Source organism: Protopterus annectens, chromosome 7.part0 (genome assembly GCF_019279795.1).
Source record: "Protopterus annectens isolate FY-2018-M chromosome 7.part0, PAN1.0, whole genome shotgun sequence".
NCBI lineage: Eukaryota > Metazoa > Chordata > Ceratodontiformes > Protopteridae > Protopterus > Protopterus annectens.
The window spans coordinates 70,858,942-70,883,238 of NC_056739.1; the positions used below are offsets into that span (position 1 = coordinate 70,858,942).

At 42.9% G+C, this 24,297-nt stretch overlaps 1 protein-coding gene across 1 annotated transcript in view; it reads right to left on the reverse strand.

Moving 5' to 3' along the window:
* Positions 1-24,297, reverse strand: part of ITPR3 (inositol 1,4,5-trisphosphate receptor type 3) — a 2,403,054-nt gene that overhangs the window by 635,938 nt on the left and 1,742,819 nt on the right. Inside the window, exon 39 of the mRNA XM_044076491.1 lies at positions 10,063-10,244. Within this exon, the coding sequence (XP_043932426.1) occupies positions 10,063-10,244 (182 nt within the window). The remainder of the gene's footprint in view (positions 1-10,062; positions 10,245-24,297) is intronic.

Sequence of the window (24,297 nt, forward strand, 5' to 3'; positions counted from 1 at the left end):
AAAATCAAATAAGGAGGGCTGATTCACTCTGTGGGTAGAAATAATAGCCACCAGAAATATGGTTTTCCATGGTAAGAATTTGAGGTCACAAGATGATGCTGGTTCAAACAGGGGAGAAGTTATATGAGACAGCATAAAGTTTAGATTCCAAGGAGAATAAGGAGTTTTCATTGGAGGTTTCATGTGGAAGGCTCCTTTGAGAAAGGCCTTGGACAACTTGTGGGACATTATGTTTAGCCTGTCCACTCCGAGATGAAAGTTAGATATAGCAGCCAACTGGATCCGAACTGTAGCAGCTGCAGCACCTTGACTAAAGATCATAGTCAAATATTCTAAAATGGACGTCAAAGAGGCTTAATAAGGATCAATGTTCTGCTTAAAGGCCCATATGGAAAATCTCTTGCACTTGCTAAGATATACCCTTCTGGTGGATGGCTTATGGGAAGACAAAAGGATCTGCCTTGTCTCATTTGAAAGGTCATGAAGCCTGGCTATGAGGGGAACTGGAGCAGCCAAGCTGTGAGCTTCAGTGACTGCAATGAAGGATGAAGGTCCCCCGATGGATGTGTCAGAAGGTCAGGAACTGGGTCCAGAATCCATGGATCCTCCAATAGATGATGATGAAGAAATGGGAACCAAATCTGCCGAGGCCAATGAGGGGCTTTAAGAATGATAGTCCTTCCCAGCGACACTGCTTTCTGTGGAAGTCTGGGTATTAGAGGGATTGGAGGGAATGCATAGAGGAGACCTGGGGGCCAATCGTGTATGAGTGCATCTCTCGGGGGTTCTACCAGAGGGGGAATTAGGGCAAAGTAGCTTCTGCATTTTGTGTTGATGTGACTGGCAAATAGATTGCAGCAAGACTGGCCCCATTTGTGGAAAATCCTGTCCGCAATCTCTTGTTTGAGGGACCAATCATGCGGCAACAAAATTGCTCTGCTCAGTTTGTCTGCTATCACGTTGGATTTCCCCGGGATGTGCATTGCCAACAGAAAGCACTGGGAGGAGCAGCCCACTGCCAAACTCTGAGGGCTTCTCGGCAAAGGGGGTAAGACTTGGTCCCGCCTTGCTTGTTCAAGTACCAGACTACTGACATATTGTCTGTCTGAATTGCAATCGTTCCTAGAGAAAGAGAGTCCTGAAAGTACTGCAAGGCCAGAAGTACTGTTCTCATCTCCAGAATATTGATGTGCAGATGTGACTCTTGGTCAGTCCATGTGCCTTGGGCAGTCTTTCCCTGAAAATGCCTCCCCCACACCTTATCAGAGAAGCATCCGAGGTCACAGAGTCTACTGAGGGGGTAGTACAAAGGGGTGTCCTATGGTTACATGAAGAGACGTCAACCATCACTGGAGATCTGTCTTGCAAGAGTTTGTAATTAAAATCATGACTCATTGGAAGTTCCTGATAGGACCACTGAGTGAACAGTAGCCACTGACAAATCCACATGTGCATCCTTGCTAATAGTATGGCCAAGATCGCTGCAGCCATCAAACCCCACACTTTTAAGACTTCTGCAGCTGGTGGTCTGTCCTTCGACACTAATGAACTGACATGCTGGTGAAGAAGAAAGACCCTCTCGATTGGTAGTCGTAGAGTGGTGGTTGAAGTGTCTAACTCTGCCCCTATAAAGGCGATATGTTGCGATGGCGACAAGGCAGATTTTTCTGAGCTGACTGTAATGCCTAAGTGATGGCAGAGTGTCAGAGTGTATTTCCTTGCCTGAATCAGTTGATGCCTGGTGGTAGAGGTAAGGAGCCAATTGTCTAGGTACAAAAACACCTGGAATCCTAGATGCCTCAGATGAGCCATGACCACTGCCATGCATTTGGTGAACACTCTGGGGGCTGGAGTGAAACCAAAGGGCAAGGCTCGAAATTGATAATGATTGGCTCCCAGCCGGAAATGCAGATGATCTCTGGATGGCCTAGCCATTTTTATGTGGTAGTACGCATCCTTGAGATCTATCGAGCACATCCAATTGTCTCTCCCTAAGAAGGGAAGTATAGACTGTAGCATGACCATATGGAACTTCTCTTTCTTCACAAATTGGTTGAGTCTGCTGAGGTCCAAAATAAGTCTCCAGTCCCCTGTTTTCTTTGGAACCAAAAAGAATCTTGAGTAAGTTCCAGATTATATTTGGTCTGCTGGGACTGGTTGGATTACTTTTTTCTAGCAACTTGCGGACCTCTATAGTTGCTTGTTCCCTGTAACTGGGTGGAACGTCTGGGATTCTCTTTGGGGGTGTGGGTGGAGTGGAGAATGATATAAAATACCCTCTGGAAATAATACTTTGTAACCAGCTGTCATTTGTTATATCTTGCCAGGCATCTGGGTACAAGGATAAGCAACCCCCCGACTGCCTCCACAGCAGGACAATCAGGTCTCCTTTCAGGAGCGCTGATAGGGTTGATCAGAGAAGTGATCTCTGTCACCCTGGTGTTGCGGACTACCTCTGTCGCGAGGGCCGCATCTTCTATTGTTACCCCCTCCTCTGCCCCTAGAGGGGGGTTGACCACATGTGTCCTGAAAGGCTCCTTGGGCTTTTCGGAACCATATTTTCCCTCCCCGTTGGCCTTTGGGGTAAGGCCGAGTAGGGGTGGAAAAACAGACTCCGACGGCAGACAGAGTCTTTCCCTCCTGCTCACATCTGGTGAGAGTTTCCTTCACTTTGGGCCAAAGAGAGATGAGCCATCAAAAGGGGTGTTGACAAATGAAGACTTAAAGGGCTCTGCGAAGGAACACAAGCGCATCCAGGAATGTCATCTTAAAGCAACTCCTGTACCCACTGCCCTACTCATCCCATCAGCTGCATATGATATGAGAGGCATGGACAAGTTCACAATGGAATTTAGGGTAGCAAGCTGGGTGGCAACGTTGTCGGAAGCCCCCACAGCTACAGTACCCTAAAGAGTATCTCCCAACTCCTTAAGGAGATCTCTTTGCAATCTGGTGAAATGGGTCAAACAGTTCAGGGATCGGAGTATAAAAGTCGCTGAACTAAACATGTGTTTCCCATATCGATCCATGATCCTGGACTCTCTGTTAGGAGGATGGATCAATGAGGAAGTTTCAGACATTTCCTTCTTGGTGGCCGCTGCCACCACCATGGCATCAACAGGGTCTCCCGTAAACAAAAAGGCTTTATTTATAGGGGCAGAAATGAACTTGTTAGGCCTCCGAGGGACAGGTTCCATGGATTCCAGTGACTCCCACGCCCTCCGAGAGACCAGCTGCATGAGCTCATCAAAGGACAGAGACACCCAAGAGGTGAAAGGTTGAGACCTGAAAGCCTTCAGGAGAACTGACTCGTCCTCAGCAGGGCTTTTGGACTGCCAATCACCCCTCTGCCTCAGGATCTTGAGTATCTCCACAAAGGAGATATCCTCAGAGGGGGATCGTGGGGACCCCTCTGACTCATCCAAGTCAGATGTCAATGACTCCTGTGGGGAGTCCAACATGTCTCCTCTTACACAATCTCTTCCTGGGGACCTTCTCAGCAGAAGCCTCTGGGGAGGTCTCAGAAGAGCAAGGGGCACCCTGTGGGGCTACCTGAGGCTCAGGGTCTCTACGCTTGGCCTGGATGATGGAGGCAAAAGCGGCCACAGGCGCTTTGGGGGAAGAAGAGGCCAGACCTGGTGTCCAGGATGTCTTTGGGGACAAGGCTCTCTTCATGGCTTCGAAAGCATCACGGCTATGATGACAAGGAGTCGACAGACCCGAAGGAATTGCCACCCCCTCCTGCACTGAGGTAATGGGCTCCGAGCCGGAGGTAGGAACCGAGTTCATTTGACCTGGGGCCCCGAGAGGCAGAGTCGGCACTGACAAGTTGGTGCGACTATCCTCTACAGACCAGACAGGAGAGTGTCGGCCCCTAGGGTCTTCGATTGGCACAGAGGATGTCAGAGTAGATGGAACCGATGACACCGGAGCAAGTCTTGGCTCCAAAGGCTCCACGATCAACAGGTCGACCCCTTCTGATTCCGAAAATCCGGTACGGCTTGGAGGAGGAGCAGTCAAATCCGGGGTGGTGGTCTTTGGTTCTGACACTCGGGTCAGAGCCTACAACAGTTTAGCAAGCCCTGGTGCCCATAAGAGCTTCGGCACCAATTGGTCCATATCCAAATCCAAGATGCTGACAGAAGACCTAGACAAGTGCACCGAAGGTGCAGATTAAAGGAGTGGAGATACAGGTCTCTCAGGGACCAGCTCCAGAACTGTGGGCCGGCTCCGAAATGAAGAGACACTCTGCTTTGAGGGCTGTGGAGCCAAAGTCCCAGAATCCTCCACTTTCTTAGGCTTTTTCGATTCTTTGGATGCATTGGAGTCTGCTCATGATTTAGAGGACTTGCTAGCCCCATCCTGGTCAGTCAAAGCTTCAGCGAAAGGATGCTTCAGCAAACCTCGATCCACAAGTTTCCTTTTCCTCTCCAAAAGAACCCTTGAAGAAAAGGAATGGCAAATACTGCAGGACTCCTACAAGTACACCGCACCTAGACAATAAACGCACTGAACGTGCCCATCAGTAAGAGACATCCTCTGCCCGCAGTATGGACATTTCTTGAATCCAGACTTTGGGTGCTTGTCATTTTCTTCAGACATCTCAAGAAACTTTAGGCTAAACACAAAAAACAAACCACACAGCCTAAATACAGCCTAAAAGTTATGTCTCAACTACACTTAGGCTAAAGTTAACATGCCTAAATATAAACACACTAAAGAATGGCCCGGAGAAAAAAAGGGCCAACTCTATGTAAATATGAATATAACTGCACACAATTTATCTACGCTATAAATGCAGTAACTAGAGAAATAGCCAAAACACACACTCTCTCTCTCTCTCTCTCTCTCTCTATATATATATATGTGCACACTATCTATCTATCAATGTAATAAGAAAAGAAGACACACACTCTAACTAGGCCCAACATGAGGCCACTACAACTATTGGAATATAAAGCACCAAGGGAAATAGTCAATAGAACAACTACAGGAGCTAATATATATATATATATATATATATATATATATATATAAAAACACACTCTAAACTAGAATTACAGAAAAAAAGGGTAAGAATAACTTGTGCAAAGCAAATTTTATATCAAAAAGGCTCGAGCAAACTGGAACAACTGAGATCCATGCCACAGCAAAGTAGATCTGAGGTAATTCCAGCAGTGCATCATGGGATAAGGGGCTTGTTCTCGAGCTAGTGGTAAACCTTGAGCTTTGCTAATGACCATGAATGAACGGCGAGATTGAACAACTTCACATGACATGATTTGCTCCCCCCACCACGATATCTAGTGCAACTTTCAGCTGTGCCACCCAGTTGTTGCAACTGACACAGCAGCATCAATGACTCAAGTCAATCATGCCCGCATGAAACAGCAGATCTGCTCAAGCAGGACAAAGCTGTAACTGAGAATCAACTGGGTGAACCTATTACTAGATACTTGCATAAAAGACGCAGTCGAGAAGACATGGATGAGTCAGATTTACAGCTGTATTACAGTAAAAGTCTCTACAGGACATCACAGCTGCTCTAGTATCACCTGAAATGTATTTCTGAGGTGCACTGGGTGCCAGGTTGGTGTACTGAGGTAGGGTACAAAGCCACAGGGATGTACAGCCATGCATTTTGGGAGTATCTGTCTGCATAGGGTATGTTTCGAGACTGGCACATAAATTAATATTTATGAGACTGGACATCACTTTCGAGTTGTCTTCAGATAACTGGATTATGTTGCAGATGTGACAGGTTCACCATCACCATCCCACTATGTAACAAGGCTTGCTGCAGCTGTCTTTAGTACCTATGCTTACGTAGAAATTACCAGTATGTGTAAATCAGGGTCAATATTTTGTTTCCTGACTAAAGATTTTATATATCCAGTGAAAGGCTTCTGTTATCTGGAATGGGGTTTGCAAGGATTCTGGCTTCTGAAAGACTTAGTAAGGCACCCATTCTAGGCATAATGTCATTTGGGAAATTGTCACGAAGTCCTTTTTATTCAAATTTTATACTATCAGCTTAATCTCCTTATCTTGTTCCATGTTATAGTTCTGCTATACACAAGTGCTATTTTTAATAGTTATGTTTATGTTAGTTTTGAATAATTTAGAATCTTACTAAGAGTGTGCAATGTAAAATATGTTATAGCTAATTTTACTGTGTCACTCAAACCCTGTTATTCCTTTTTTCTTTTTTTTGTGACACTTAAACCCCACTGCCTGACAGTCATCAGCTCCCTCTGGTATCTGATACATTCATTCCCTTCTCACCAAGGGAGAGGGTCATCATAAAGGCAGTCATCTGTGGGCTTAAGTTTTATTTTATTTTAAGCCTTACACCTACACTCATCCAGCGATAACCCATGAGTGATATGTACAACAGACATCAGTGATGACCCAGTCCTCACTTCTACAAGGACTTAATATCAGGCAGGAGTCTCGCACACACATATGGAGACACCAGCTGGCTGCTTTCTTGGTCTGTACTAGTAAGATCAGGCCTTGGTATGCCCCACTGAGCACTTATACTCCACCCTCTCTCTGTGAGGGATGAGCAGGCTCTGCCCATTCATTCCATTTTCTCCCCACCCAGCTCCTTCAGTGCCAGTTCTGCTAATCGAATTCTGGTTGCCCGAAACAAAGTGAGGACTTCACTCCTCTATGTCATGGAGTTGGCAACCTAATAGCGAGGGTGTATAACGTAATAATTATGCATACATATATGTCACTAATGTGCATTTATAGCATTTGTCCCTGTTTAGGTATATACAGCTATATGTTTATTGATGCCCTTTTGTCTGGGTCGTGAATGAGGATGGTCCAGTATTTAGGACAAATTCATTTATCCAGTTAACAAAGGAAATAAATAAAACAACCTTGAGATTTGTTGGTGTTCGATTTTTTTTTTAGTTAAAAAAGTTGCAAAGAAACATTAATCACTGCGGAAATACATGTGTACCTGAGCAATATCGCTTAAACAATATTGTACAAATGCTGACTTCACAAAACAATGTAACAAAGCACATTTAGAGAAACACACAACTCAAAGCACATGTTTTTGGGAGACAGGCAAAATGCCCTGTAACTAAACAATGGGCTATGCCCCCAATAATCCAGACAGAGCTCTTAAATTGCTGAAAAAATTATAATTATGTATCTACTACAATGCCGGATCTTAAATGTCCATGTCCACCCACTTCAGGTGTTGAACAGCAAACAGAGCTCCTTCACACAGCTCAAGCTCCTCCCCTGCCTCTCACAATGTACCATACTGCTCCCCATTTACCTCAGGCAGAGTCTGCCATCCTAGCTTAATTAACACTGTTGCTATCACTGAAAAATTCTAGTGCATTATTCAAAACATTTCTTTTGGATATAGCGCAGAAGGCCACTAAAGCCCATTAGATGCTAAAAGGTGACAGTTTGGAGGGCGACTGGAGGGTGGGTTTTTTGAACTTGATGAACGTGGATAATCAAAGATCCAATGTTATGGGAAGCACGGCACTAACATATCTTAGATTATCCCGTACATCTACTTCAAGAGTGGGACAAGAATCTTGGTCAGAAACCTTGGGTGACATCATGACAGAATACCACAGAATGTTGTAGTTCCAAAGTAAGACCTTGACCTAGACAACATACCCATTTTATAATGTTTTGAAAAAGTATGTCATGAAGCCCATGTACCTGTAGCACAAATATCATCCACAGAAGACTGACTGAAGAAGGCAGAAGAGGCTGCCACTGATCCTGAAGAGTGTGCTTTTGGTTTAAAGGAAAGAGGTTTGTTAGAAAAGGTGTAAACAAAGGAAATGCGGTCAGCCAAGCATCTGGGCATACTTCTTCTGGATAACTTATAACCCAATCCCAGCACAGCAAATGAGACAGTCATGTTGTTTAAATTACTTTGTTCACTGTAATTAAAATCTCAACTATTCACATCCAGACAATAAAGTAGGTTCTACTCCTTGTTGGAATACTGATGAAGGAATATGGAAGGTGTATATTTTAGCTATTAGAAATCTCCAAAGCCACTTTAGCCAAGAATGAGGGGTTGGGCTAAAGACAGACTCTAAATTTGTGAAAGACCAGGTTGGGGGGGGGGGGGGGTTAGTCAGCAGGAAAGATCTTGAAGTTCCAAAACTGATTCCTGAATGTAATATATTACTATCTTACATCTGTATTTCTGATTGAAAATATTTTCATTAACCATTATAATTGTCAGCCTTACAGCTGTTCTCTCTAGCCTCCATTGTAAAAGGGCTCCATGCCAAATGAAATTATCCTGATAAACAAATGACAATACACAATAAATAAATAAAACTCAAGCTTTCATGCATTTACATTTCCTTTTAAACAACAACAATAATTACTGAGCTCCAGGAACCTATAAGTGAAGCCTTGACTACAAAGCAGATGACCTGGGTTCATTTAGCAGCCCTGGCACTGGAAAAGCCAGCCAGGCAAGGAGAGGAATGATAAGAGATTATGTTTCTGCCTCTTCCCTGGGAGCTAATTAGGGGAGATGTATGCATCAGAGAGGAGACTGGAGACGTTTTGGGAGGTGTCTGCTTACAAGGGAGACCTGGCTGCCTCAGAGGTTACTTCACCTGTTTAGTGAGTTGCACCCCCACCCTACTGCAGGCTCACACCTTCTTTTTCACTCCCCACAGGATGTTGCCCAGTGGCTCCTCTACTTGCACTCAATGAGTTCACTCGTTCTAAGGGAATGTGAGACAGGCACTCTCGGGCTAAGTGAAAGCCCTACTGTCCATCTGTTCCTGCCTAGGAATACCACTCAGCTCTCCCTTCCCTAATGAGAGTCAGGTGGTAGGGAGCAGCCCTGCTTATTGGTCCTTGGGGCAGCCTACCTTCTCCCTTCATGGCAATTTCTCCAAGCTCCACCACTGCTGTTTCCCAAGTCGAAACATATCTCCAAGTGCCACACTCCCCCTGTCTTTTTATGAGATTGCATAATGTTAGAGTGGGCCTGGTATTGGCAACCTCTTCTAACCGTAACAACTAGTGCTCCCATGACCACAGCCACCTTCCTCCCCAATGAGCTCCTGCAGATACCTGAGCTAATTCAAGTTACCTGAGGCATAGTCAGGGCTATAGCCTTCTATGCTACTGAGCTCTCATACTCACACTTTCAGTACTGCTGAGGAACATGTGAGGGAATAATACCAGGGTATACAGTAAAATCCCCTGATAGATGTTGGGACGAAAGCTACATATCAATTAGCTTGTACCCATGGGAGAACCACCTTGATCATGGATGTGGATCATGTGGCTAGTAAGAAGTGTGCAAAAAATAAGTAGGCAGAAGAAAAGCAAAGACCCAGATTGAGGAAAACATATAACTAGTCATACGTAGACACACAACTGTTGTTGTGGTGTAAAGAAAGAGGACTTCTCTTTCCTGCTGGTGGAGATTCCAAGGAAATGCAAGCCAGACACATTAAGGAATACACAAAATAATAATTTATTTGTCTTGGGTACTTTCAGCCCATACTCAAGCCAAATAGTGGGCTGCTTATTCCTCCGCTGATACTATTCTCGTCCTATACACCATCCTTGGTACCGCATATCCTGGGACTGAAGTTCTTACTGGCTCTTCATGTGGGACACGGGTACTATGACCAATCTGGGACACTGAAAACATTTACCTACATTCTCCCCAGCCAGTTCCTGCATGTAATTTGCTACCAAGGCCCAGCAAAAAATTATAGAGCACAGTGGCAGATCTGCCCGACTTCCATGGTGGTTTGGCCAAAGGGTATGACATTTTCACCATTCCTGATGGCCTTCCAATACAGAGGATCTGCAATTACCAGCAGCACTATCAGAGGAAAAAAATAGTAGCAGGCCAGCCCAACTTAGTATCATTTGTACAGATAAAATCAGAGCATGTTTTTGAAGAAAGCATCGATGCAATAAACAACCACATTGCTTTATATGCAGGGGGAAACAATAACAGATTAGAATGTTAGGTTATCCAAACAATGTACCACTGCTGGGGAAATGTAAAGTGATACTATACCATACCTGGATTTCTGTGTTTCCTTTATCGAGGAGCCGAATTGCAAGGCTGATGCTCTCAAAAAAGATTTTATCATTCTTGGAGCTCACAATGAGGTCCACCACAAGTTTAGTGGCACCTTCTCTGTCCAACCGACATTGAATTGCAGAAATCCTGGACCAGTCTGTTGATTTTTCAGTATCAGCACCTGCGGAGTAACAAGATGGAGAGAGGTCGATAAATGATTTTCGTGCAAAGCATTTCAACAATCAGTTTATAAAAGTAAATGTGAAAGCTGAGGTAGGTGTAAGCAAATAAACATTACAAGTGTTAAAAGTGCAATTAGCTTTCATTTCTGAAATATCTTAATGTTTCTTTTTCACAAAATGTAACACCCATGTGATAATACTGTTGTAAAAGTGAAAATCAGAACCCTGTAAACAGCACAGCCAGCTCTGAGACCCCAGCACATCTGAAACTATGACAACTCACAGGCATTGGTACAGCAGCTGTTCCTGTGCAGATCTGTGATTTCAGAAGTCAGAGCAGCAGACATTTAAGTTGTTATCACGACATTAGTAATAGGAACATAGAAGGGCAGGAAAGATTCATAAACATGGTAAGCGATTGTGTGTCAAAGCAGATCTGTGCCCTATTTGTATGTAAAAGATAATGTGGACATTTCATAAACACTGCCAGGCAATGCCAATGAAACTTCACACGTTTAAGAATTATGCTGAGCAGCAAACATGTACCAAACATGGAGGTTAAAAGGGTAAACAGAGTACCAAAACAACTGTATCATCTAATCTACAGAAAAGTCTATCTACAGAGGTGTCAGGCTAACTATAACTGTAAGGCCACACAACATCTATTTACAACTGCCACTAAGTGACTTTCTTCAGTGAATCACAGCACATGTACAAATATATGACACTGCGACAAGGATTTGGCTTTTATGAGGCTTTCTGGAAAGGGGTGGACTTAAACTGGATTCCTTTTCCTGGCCGAGAACAGGCTTTGCTAGGACTATTTTCAAGGGGCTCCAAGATTCTTAATCTACTTCCTCCTCTCTGTTACTAAACTCTAGTAATCTACCCAATTACCTTAGACTACTGCAGCATCACTATAATGGTGAACATAGTACAAATACCTTAGACTCCTCCAACAGTGATCTAATGGTGAACACAGTACAAATACCTTACGACTACTGCAACAGCGATCTAATGGTCAACATAGCACAAATACCTTAAGCTACTGCAGCATCGATCTAATGGTGAACACAGTTCAAATATCTTAGACTACTACACCAGCAATCTAATGGTGAACATAGTGGAAATACCTTAGACTACTGCAACAGAGATCTAATGGTGAACATAGTAGATATACCTTAGACTACTGCAACAGAGATTTAATGGTGAACATAGTACAAATACCTTGGACTACTACAACAGTAAGCTAATGGTGAACATAGTACAAATACCTTAGACTACTACAACAGTGATCTAATGCTGAACATATTACAAATACCTTGTACTACTGCAACAGCGATCTAATGGAGAACATAGTACATCTCTCTAAATAAACTTAACATAACAGTAGATACAGTTCTGTAAGTAAACTTACCACAGCAATAGATACAGCTCAGTAAGTAAACTTACCATTTACAGTAGATTCAGCCCTCTATATAAACGTACCGTAACAGTAGATACAGCTCTAAGTAGACTTACCATTTACAGTAGATACAGCCCTCTATATAAACTTACCACAACAGTAGACTGTACAGACCATCTGCAAACATGACAGTGTACTCAACATGTTCTGTCCTCAGAAACACACCACACAAGCACTGCTTACTGGTATCAGCCTTTGAGCAATACTGAGCATGTGGACAAGTATTCCAAGGACTGGGCACTCTGGCCCTCCTTTTGTCAGCTCAGAAAGATGGCCAGTGTGCTGCTTTGATTATTACAAATAAATACCAGAATATCAGCACTGCAATGGAGTCATTCTGGTCATTATGCATCAAGGTAAAAGACAGCCATCATGGGTTAATGACTATAGCACTGTACTCACTGCATACCAAGGCTGTTTACAATCTACATGTCCCACAGCTGTATGATATCATGGGCTACAGACATGTGTCATCCTCACATTCTTCCACTGAAGTCCCACTTGTACACATAGCCTCATGAAGTCAGTGTGTGTGTGTGTGTGTGTGTGTGTGTGTGTGTGTGTGTGTGTGTGTGTGGCAGCATACTAACTGGGACTGAAACACCTTTATGTGCATCATGGGGACATTTGTGAAATGTCAAGATGAGACATTATATGATAATGAGTGCTTCTGTATAATGACAGCACTGTCTTCCCAAGTTTATTACACTTGGGCCATGACTCATGCTATTACCTAAATTGAAGCTATCCCTACCAAGTCTCACATCCACAGAGGTTTCTTAGAAAGCTAATATAACAGATTAGTGATCTAGTATGTGTCACACTGCTAAATGCATATATTGTACCTTTAGCTTTTATTGCTACATCGTCTTGACATTTTTTCCATAATTGTCAAGTCAAGATTAAAATACACCCCGGGGATCACTTCTGTGTCTCTGCTGGGCAGTAGCACAGGAAAATAACTTTCTTGGGTGGCATAAGCTATTGAACCTTGCTTGCTAGGCTTGCGTAGGCCCTTGGGCTGATAGCCTACTACCTACCTATGAACCTATGTTGTATAAGCACAGAAGTTTATTTATTGATCTGAATTACTACAGTGATGATGAAATGTGTTCAGTATGTATGCATCTCATCTGCCATTGCACAATGTCTAGGTACTTTGTTAAGAAACAGACCTTCAAGCAATTCCATGCAACTCCAAGGTAAGTAAACATGAGTCTGTGGGCTGCACTGATAGACAGAGGTGCGTGGGCAATGATACTATGAATGAGTAAGTCTCCACAGCACACTGTGGTATGTGCAGTGTGGTCAATGTACAGCGTGCTTTACACATTTTCAATGGTGTGTACATCATTTAGCTGCTCACAACATCACAAAGCATATACATACAGTTATGTTATACAAGTAGGGTAATGAACATTATAGCTATGTAACAAATGTAGTGGTCTAGATACAGCGCATCAGATCCAGCTATAATATCAAGTTAACCACAGTATCATTTATGCATACATCTGTTGCGTACATGTACATTACTAATGCTGATGCTCTATGAGGCATCATTCATGCTCTAGAAACACCCACTGGGTGTCCTTAGTTACTCTTTTGTGTTGTAGGGCATATATGGAGGCTATATCTGCTCTTAAACTAATATTAACTTAACATGCACAATGCATGAAAAACACTTAAGAACAATGGGTATCTCTGCATCAGTGAGGCAGTATACACACTAACTCATGCTGGTATCTGGAAAGCTCCACCCACTTGTGCTGGCACTACTTACATTTCTGGGTATGCCGGTATCACTGGATAATGCCCTGAGGATATATGTGTGTGATCTGCCATCAAGCATATGGCTGATGTCCTTATAAGGAAGTACATGATTGATAAACAGTCTAGTTTTATACTAGCCCCATGCAGGTGCTCTCTGAGATGTCACTGAAATCTACTATTTTGCTGTATCTTTATAGGAACTAGATAAATTGTTAACATGTGAACACGTGCAATTGGACACATGGCTATCAATCATTTACACCACATTTTGCCCCTAATATAGAATGACAGAATGACACTGCATAAATGGGGTGCTGTACTTGTTTTGATGTTATTCTGCCATTACTATGTAACATTCAACGAAATGTGAACCATTGTATCACTGGAGTTTTTGGTGTAGTGCTCCTACTGGGAGTGAGCCATGAAAAATGTGACAAAACAGGCCTAATTGTATAAACATCCACCCTAAGGACTATTCAAATGTTATCTGAATATTGGTCATACACTGATACTCTCTGGTATGTCATTCTAACATCATCATTTTAACTGTGGTGCGTACTAAATGGACACTGCTTTTAGATCATCATTATCATTATGGTACAGGATGAGGGCACATGTCCATATCAGCACTCCATATTTAATTCTCTAAACTTATTTTAGCTATAGAACTTGTCAGCTTAGGACTCTGCAGTGCATTATTATTTTTTTTTTAATTTCACTTTAAAAGATCTCAGCATTATCACCATTTTAGACATAATCTGGAAGGAACAAGTCTCCAATCTAATACAAAACCATTTAGCAGCACATTGGTTAAGTCAAAAGTTTCTCGGAAGGCTTAGTTTTCCATGTAACCTAAATGATCTAAGCCCTAAACACTCAAACAGAAAAGTATCCTTACTAACTTTGTGAACAAAAAAATAAGTTATGTACTCATCATAACGTTCCATCTGCGTTGTTGATTTTCATTCATCCTTGATCTTTGGGTGCTTGGTTCTGATTATCGGAACCAGCTCAGCCATTATACAGCTTGCACCAGCCAAAAACTCTTAAGTTAAGACTCTACCCACAATACCCCTCTCCATATTAGCTCAGATTGAGTTTTCAGCCACATAGCACGACAGAGGAATCTGTAACAAAGGGAAAAAACCATGTCTAAGGTCAAACCTAATAAATTTCCAGGACAAGTGTCCGATCCCCCAGGAAGTCTACAGGAGGGGAAAGGAGGGTGGGTGTCAAGGATGGATGAAGATAGACAACACAGATAGAACATTATGATGAGTACATAACTTCTTTATCTGATGCTGTCAATCTTCATTCATCCCTGAACTTTGGGACAGAGGCCCAGCTACTTTAGGTCATGGATGGCCTTATGGAAGGATATTTCTGAGAATCATAGAACCAAAGGATGCTCTTCCCCTGGAGACCATATCCAATTTGTAATGAGTGGTAAAGGTATGTGGAGTAGCCCATGTTGCGGCTGCACATATTTCATCCAAGAAAGTCTTGCAGTGGAAAACAGCTGATGTGGTGATTGATGTGGTGAAATGCGCTCTCACAGGTGCAGGTAACTTGAGGTTCTTGTTACTGTATATGAAGGTAACACAGTCTCTTAGCCATTTAGACAAAATAACTTTTGAGACATTTTCCCAGAGCTGGACCAAAAAAGGATACAAATAACTGGTCCAATTTTCTAGATTCTTTACTCCTGCTGAGGTAGAAGTGTAATTGTCTGTGAACGTCCAGCAAATGTAAGCAATATTCACCTTTGTTGGAAAACTTGGGGAAGAAAATTGGCAAGTCAGTATTTTGACTAATATTGGATTCTGAGACCACCATAGGAAGAAAGGATGGATTGGTTCTTAGTGAAACTCTGTCCTTATGAAAAAACAGATATGGGGCTTTTGAACATAATGCTTGAATTTCAGAAATTCTTCTGGCAGAAGTAAAGGGTATTAGAAAAAGAGATTTCCATGAAAACAATTTTAGGTGGCAAGTCACTGTTGTTTCAAAGGGGGGAAGCACCAAAGACTGCAAGACCAAAGTCAGATCTCATGAAACTAGGAAGATCTTTAAATGGAGGTTTCAATCATAAGACTCCTTTAAGGAGCACTTCACATAAGTGATTGGAAATTAATGGATGGTCCTCAAAGTCATTGTGGAAGTTAGAAATGGCCACTAATTGAAACTTGATTGTGGAAGCAGAGGCTCCTTGATCAAAAAAGTGGCTAAGAATTCCAAAACTTTCTTGACTGGTGCCAAGAAGGGATAGAGATCGTTATCACATGACCAAATAGAAAATCTCTTCCACTTGCTAAGGTAGTTTCCTGGTGGATGGTCTATGGGAAGCCAGTAGAATTTTTTGAACTGGGGAAGGCAAGTTATTCTGCTTGGCGACTAATGGAATTGGAGGAACCAAGCTGTAAGCTTGGGATTCTGAAGGTAGGAGTGCACCAGTCCCTGTGGGTGAGATGGCAGGTGTGGAACTGGGTCCAGAATCCATGAACGGTAAATTAGGTGAGGTCATAGGAAGGAGAACCAGACTTGCCAGGGCCAGAAGGGTGCAATGAGGATTACTTTGCTTCTCAACCTGTAAGCTTTCTTCAAAAAGAGGGGAATGGGTGGGGGCGTACAAAAGACCCAAGGGTCAATCGGGAAGAAGAGCATCTCTTGGGAACTCCCCCTGAGGGGGGATTAGGGCAAAGTAGCTGCTGCATTTGTTGTTCATGGGTGATGCAAAGAGGTTGAAGCAAGGCTGGCCCAAGAGATGAAAAATCTCCTTCATCACTCTGGGATTGAGAGACCACTCATGAAGCAGGAAAATACATCTGCTCAGTTTGTCCGCTATCACATTTGAGCTCCCCAAGATGTGCATTGCTATTAGAAAGCGATTGGAGGATATTGCCCATTGCCACACTCTGAGTGCTTCCTTACACAAGGGATAAGACTTGGTTCCACCCTGCTATTGATGTACCAGACCACTGACATGTTGTCTGATTAAATTGCAATTGTTCTTAGAGGAAGGACAGATTGAAAGGTTTGCAATGCTAAGAGCACTGCCCTCAATTCCAGGACATTGTTATACAGGTTGGCCTCTATCAGGGACCAAATGCCTTGGACTGTTCTTTCCAGATAATGCCCCCCCAACCCATCTGGGAGGTGTCCGTGGCCACTATGGCCTTGGGTTGAGGGGGAATGAAGGGACGGCTAAAAAGAATTTCCTCGGATTCCACCCACCAGGATAAGCCCTTCTTGAAGTAACTTGTGATAAGAATTGGGTATATCATTGGGTGCGTTAGGATGGACCACTGGGAAGCTAAGAGCCATTGTAGTGGCCTCATATGAAATTTCACTAGAAGAACCAAGGTAATGGTCGCTGCCATGGACCCTAAAGCGTGGAGGACTAGAAGAGCAGGAACTTTGCCTTTGGAGAGAATGGGTTGTACTTGGGATTTTATCTTATGCAGTTTGTGAGGAGGAAGGGAAGCTACGCAAGAGATTGTACTCAGATGGGCTTTTATGAACTCTAGATCTTGAGTGGGAGTTAGTTGAGTTTTTTTTGATTCACTGTAATACCCACATGAGTGAACAGGTGCAGAATGAAGTCTGATGCTTGCAGCAGTAGATGCCTGTTGTGAGCGGTGATGAGCCAATTTTCTAGATAAGGAAACACCCAGAATCTGTGCAGTCTCATGTGAGCTGTAAATGCTGCCATATACTTGGTGAGCACCCTGGGGACTGTGGTGAGACCAAAGGGCAGCACCCTAAACTGGAAATGACTGGTTCCTAGATGAAAGCTGAGAAACCTTCTGTAGAGTTTGTCCATTTTTATGTGGTAATACGTGTCTTGAAGTTATATAGAGCACATCCAATCATTTTCCACTAGAAAAGGAAGTACAGACTGAACCACGACCATCCGGAATTTTGTTTGCTGAACAAACTTGTTCAGAAGGCTGAGATCCAAAGTTGGTCTCAAGTCACCTGTCTTTTCTGGCACCAAAAAGAACCTTGAGTAAAACCCAGATATTAGCTGGTCTGGTGGGACTTCTTGGATGACACTCTTTTCTAGCAGCTTTTGAATTTTTAAGGCTGCTTGGTCCCTATGATTGGATGGCACATCAAGGAGTCTTCTTTTTGATCCTGGAAAAAGACTGAAGGGGATATGGTAACCTCTGGTAATAATCTTCTGCACCCAAGTGTCGGAAGTTATTTGTCACCAGGCTGTCAAGTGCAATGAAAGTCTTCCCCCAACTGCTTTCAAAGGTAAGCAATTGGGCCTCCTTTCAGAAGCACTGGTAGGGTTGTCCAGAGAAAGAATCTCTGGAACTCTGATTTTGCAGATCACCTCTGCTGCAAGGTCAACATCTTCCATTAGAGCTCTCCGCTCTGCCCTGAGGGGAGCCACCACCATGTGCATCCCAAAAAGGCCCTTGGGAATTTTTGAACCACATCCTTCCACTCCTTTGATTCCTAAAGTCGAACCATTGGGGAGTAGAAAAACTATGCCCACTGTAGACAGGGTTTTTCCATCCTTCTCACACCTGGCTAGAGTTTCTTTGCCTTTGGCATTAAATAAAGATGAGCCATCAATGGGAGCATTGACGAAGGAAGATGTAAATGGCTCCACAAACTCACACAAGCAAATCCAGGCATGAAGTCTTATGACAATGCCTGAACCGGCTGCCCTGGTCGTCCCTTCAGCTGCATACACAATGGGCCTCATGGATGAGTTATAAATAGACTCCAGGGTGGCTAGCTGAGAGATGACTTTATCCTGTACCTCTTCAGAGACAGCTTCTACGAGGGTATCCAACAATTCCTTGATCAGATCCCTCTGGAGCCTAGTGAAATGTGCTATAAAATTCAAAGACCTTAGAGCAAAGGTCGATGTGTACAACTGCTTTCCAAATCTGTCCATCATCCTAGACTCTTGGTTAGAGGGGATGAACAGTTGGACTCTCGCCAGAGAATTCCTTTTTGGTGGTTGCAGCCACCACCATAGCATCTACTGCGAGTCTATATTACATTATTGAAGTTTCAAAACTTCGAATCTGATATGGTCAACACCATATAATCGAAGTCTTGAAACATTGAAAAAGAAATAAAACACAACAACCTACAAAAACAAACCTTTAAATTCTCTAAGCAGGGGGGCAAGCCTCCCTGCACCCCCCACTACCTAAATATACCAACTCTAAGATCGCACTACAGCGCAGAAAAGGGAAATCTTCCCTTACTGCACTGTACGGAGATCTCCGTTAAAAGATTAGAAGTTTCAAGACTTCAATCATATGGTGTTGACCATATCAGATTCAAAGTTTTGAAACTTCGATCTTCTAATATAGATCCTCTACTGCTAAGCCCTTGGCCCAATGCTGGTGGTCTTCAGGGACTGACAAAATTTTGTCTGGTCTCTGGGGAATCAGCTTTATGTAATCAGGAGCCTTCTGTGCCTGCTGTGCAATCAATTTAATAAGACTGTCAGTGGGAGGGGTCATCCCAGAAGTAGATGGGCGAGCACCAAAAGCCTACAACTACATGGATTCCTCAGAGGTCGGGTCTTTGGGCTACCAGTTACCCCTCTGTTTGAGGATCTCTAAAATGTCTCCAAAGGAAACGTCTTCTGGGGGTGACCGGGGGGAAACTCTCCCCATCATCAAAGTCTGTGTTTCGGTGACAGATTCTTCCAGGGAATCTAAGTGCTTCCTCTCGCATGTCTTCTTCCAGGGTGGCTCCACAGGAGGGATCTCTGAGGAGGACTCTGAAGAACAAGGGCCCTGTACAGGGTTAACTTGCAGCTTTGGTGCTAGCTGCCAGGGTAGGGAGGATGGTGGCAGCTCTGGGTAAGAAAGTGTCTGGGAATACAACTCTGACATAGAAGGGGCCAGCTGAGAGCCTGCAGAGGCCAAAGCCCTCTCCATAACCTGGAAGGCAGGCTCCCCCGAAGAGGGATGGGAGCCTGGAAGCAAGAAAGACAACCTCAGAACCGAGGTCACACCATGCTCCAAAAGATCCATCTCTAAAGCAGGAGCTGAGAAACAGCCCACAGCTCCCAATGTTCCCAGAGTTAAGGACAGCCTTGAATAAAAAGCCGGGGCCAATTCAAAACCCTCGGACCTGACAGCAGAGCTACTGCCCCCAGAGTCCGCTGACTCCAAAGGAGCTGAAGAAGTCAGGGCAGATCCTGGCACCAAAGGTAGATAGGCTGTCAGTACCAGAGCAGCTGGAACCAGTGGGAAGCCCTAAGCCATCCAAGGAGGTTAGAGGAAGAAGACTTGTTGGAGTCCTAGGAAAAATTGCCCCAACTCTAGTGGGGAGAGGGGTCTGGGAGGAAACAGAAAGATCCCTGACCACTAGAAGCTGATCTACCAACCTCACGAGGTCCACCTCAGTGAGATTCCTGGAAGAATGGACAGACAATCCAGAGGGGGATTCTGGCCTTTCTAAGAAAGGACTGGGAAGCTGCCCCATGAAGTGGTTGACAGAAGCTGAATATCTTGCCCTGGGTAAATACATAATTTCTGACTTTGGCACCAAGGGGGTGGGTAATGTCTGCTGCAGTGCAGTAGGAGAGTTCGGCACTAACCGGGAAAGTAAAGAAGTCGGTGCCAATGAGACTGGTGCCAAGGTTTGCGGTGCCATAGTAGTAGCTGGTGCTGAGGAGGTTGTCTGTTGCAACAGTCTCAGAACCTTAGCCTTCAGTTCTGTAGAGACAGATGGGACAGAAGACTTATGCTTTTTTGCCACCAGTGCCAAAGAAGAAGTCAGCACCGAGTGACTTTTCTTCATACCAAGGTCTGATTTAGATGGAGATGGAACAGTCTTGGACAAGGCTTCTTCAAAATAAGACTTAATTAGCCCTTTTAATATTAATTTATTTTTACACTCAATCAAAGCCTGGCTAATAAGGCCTGGCAGACAGAAAATTCTTGATCCAGATGAGCTGGATCCAGACAATATACACAGAAAGCGTGCCCATCAGAAATGGGCATCTTCCATCCTCAATCCTGGCACTATTTAAATCATGTAGTGCCTTTTGGTTTTTCAGTCCTGTTGACAAACGGAAGGACAGGAGTCAACTGGCGGGAATACTCTCTCTCACACACACACACACACACACACACACACACACACACACACACACACACACACACACACACACACACAAAATTAAAGGAGGGAAAAACTACCAACAGTGGTAGATAGAGATACCAAAAGGTTGGTAAAGAGAAAGACAATGCCAGCTATGGTAAGACAGACAGCTACCTAATCAGGTAGAGAAGGAAAGGGGGCTACCAATGATAGTGGAGAGAATAGTGTAAGGTATGGGGAAATAAAATATCACTCAACCAGAAAAAAATGGGTACAGACAAATAGAACAGAAATACAAATATCACGAAAAGAAAAAGGATGAGAACAACTTTCAAAATTAAATAAATTTTACTTAGCTGCAACAGAAATGGCTGATGCGTCTTGTGACAAGAGCGGCAAACGAGATCTGAGGGAATATGGAGAGGGGCATCGTGGGTAGAGCCTTAGCTTGAGAGTGTTTGGCTGGCGCAAGCTGTATAATGGCCAAGCCGGTTCTGAGCATCAGAACTGAGTACCCAAAGGTCAAGGATGAGTGAAGACTGACAACATCACATATAATATTTTCCCTCTCTGCTGTAAGATAATGAAAACATATTCAAATGTTTAAGTTTTTTACTGTACGATAACATATTCAGATTTTTAATTATTTTTGTTATTCTACAATGCAGTTTTTCTAACAGATGTAACAAGTGATTTGCTGTAAGCCACTAAACCCAAATTGGGCAACCATATTCTAGGTTAGGTATAACTAGGATAGTAATCAAATGGAATCAACACTTTCTTACTGTAAGACTTGATACATCTGCTAATGCATATGATGACATTAAAACGTCACTTTTAATTCAGTGAAATGGGGACCAAAGATTAATTTAGCAATAACACTTCCTAGATCTTTAAAGGCAGACATTGGCCTAAGTAACTAATTACCAGTAGAGTCCTGACCATCTGATCCACGATTTCCAAATATTATATAATTTACTTTACCAATATTAATATTTATTTTGTTACTACAAGCCTATCTAATCAGGTCATATAATGGAGTTTGAAGAATAATGATGCCATCATCACCAAACACTATTTTTGACAGTTTGACGTTTTCAAGGTATACATTATAAAAACCCTATTAGCAAAATTCAAAACATTCATCTCAAAAGACTAATACCTGCGGCGTACCACAAATAACAACAGACCAATCTAAGTGTAAACCTTCCATTTCCAATGCCTATTATCTACTAGTTAACCAACAGAAGAAAAATAATTCACTGTTAAGGCCTAAGCTGACAAGCTTATTATCAACATCTGGTGATTTACACAGTCAAAAACTTAAAAAATGACCTACACAAAATCTATGTATACCTCTTGCACTTGATCTAAAGCTAACATTACTTTATTACAGACTACTAGACTACATGTTGCAGTCAGCTTTCTTACGCATGCTCAAGGAGATTGCTCAAGTGTCATTAGTACGCAGGAAAAAATAGACGACTAGCATAAAGTCAAATGTTGTTTCCCATAGGAAATCATTGTCGGTGCAATTTCTAATTGTGCACTGACAATGATTCACTTTTTTAGGGATAATTCTCCCTCCTTTGAGTTAGATGGAGTTGGCATATATATAAGTTCGGGGGAGGGGCTTGCCTCCCTATACAAAAACAAGAAAAGGGTTTTTTCACCCTTTTGGGTTTTTTTTTTCCTTCGTTCTTTTCAAACACAGACTTTCAGGAAGTTATAAAAACTTACTCCGTGCACTGCTCTAGGCTTTTCATCCTTACTAACTCAACAGATCCTAAAACTTAAAACACCCACATCTTCTGTGTAGCTCAGCTTAGAAATACACTTCAGCATATACAAAATTATCAGTCTATACATTCAGACACTGTTTCACACCAGACTTCACACTAATTACATCCTCAATTGCATGCTCATCTCACATGTCACCTTCCAGCCATCCTGATACTGATTTTAAGCTTACCTTTGGCACATTTCTGTAACTGTTTAATGAACAGCTGCATTGCACAATCATATTGTTCCTTCATTTCATACCTATGCATCTCCAGACGATACTTGTCCAGCTCTTTTCTACTATTCATTCCCCATACCTTCCCTTCCTCTATGCCGCATATTCACGCAGCCAGTCATTTTGTATTAATCCACATTACTGACTACACTTCTCACTCTCTTCATTATACTCCCCAATTTCTAATACAACTAATATGCATTTCTCTATTCCCTGTCCTTAAGTTCTTTAGTCTAGTCCTCCTTTCTGTAGATTCATAACTAAAATAGTAAGCATCTCCCGGGATTCATAAAGAATCTCTTACACTCATCTAAACTGCCACCACTGCAAGGCGCAATTTATGCTGTTGTGTAAAATGCTATTCAGAGACATGTTTAGCTGTAATGACACACACCTCATTATTAGCTAATTTGCATATCTCAGAATAAGTCCATAGGTAGTTATTAGGCTTGCAGTCCATTGAGGAGTCTAGCCCAGATTCCCATTTACTCCTAAGGACTCTCTGATTAAGTGACTTGCTCAAGGTTACAAAGTAGGCAAATGAGGGTTGAGGGAATCAAACCCTGTACCACAGGAACAACAACTCACAGCCTTAAACCTCTGAGCTAACTGCTAGTAGTGCAGAATTGTGTGTAATTACCACCAATGCTAAATTTACCACTGGCAGTCCATGCATCATGTTTTCACAGGAACCCCACTCAGTCATTTCCAGAGATACATGCAGGCACACAAGCACACACATTTGCTGACATCCACATGCACACATTCAATCAGCAATGACACCCCCAGCTCATAAAAATTCAAAGACACACCCCCACCCACACCTACACTATAGATCCCCTACCCTGCCCTCTCTCTACTGTGACCCCCCGGGCAGATAAACACACATACAGACATCCAATACTAGCCATAGCCCTACACAGACACACACACACACACACACACACACACACACACACACACACACACACACACATATCCTACTACTACATCTCTGCTTATTTTCACTACTGTTACCTGCAATGCAGTCTCTCCCATTGGCTATAATGGGGGAATGAAGCATTTTGGCAGTGTTAATTAACATGGCCAGTTTGGCTCTAAATAGCTTCACTGCACAAATCCCTTACTGCAAGCATTTTAGAGGGACAGTATAAACCTACTTAGCACTAGCCACTCACTGCCCCGGAATGCGTCATTAGCATTCAACATTGTCATAGCAGTGGCTCATCATGGTGATTCTACTGACCATAAAGTCACTGTGGCAAGCTTGTCTATGAAAGAAGAAGGTGTCCACAAGTAGTTGACCACCTATGTCTGAGCTTACCACTTGCGGTAGCCCTTTCTAAATCCCAGCCAGCATCTCTATGTTCTAACTTACTGATAAAGCACTACATTCTAACTTTTTATTCCTCATTTTCAAAACATAATGAAGCTTCTTATACTTCCTAAACAATTTGTCCTGAACTTTACTTAACATTTTCTTCAGCCTCCATACTGTAAATGTGTGTGTGTATGTAAAGACAGCAGTAAACATACAAAATACAGTTTCTCAACAAAGTTGTTTTCTATAACTGCCTACAGATACAGAATGTACCAAATGCACTTATTTACATTGCCAGTATAGACTGTGTGCTTTACTTATTACTTCATGACATGTTCAATTCATTGTTCTGATTACTATACAGCTAATTCTTCAACATGTGTTGCAGCT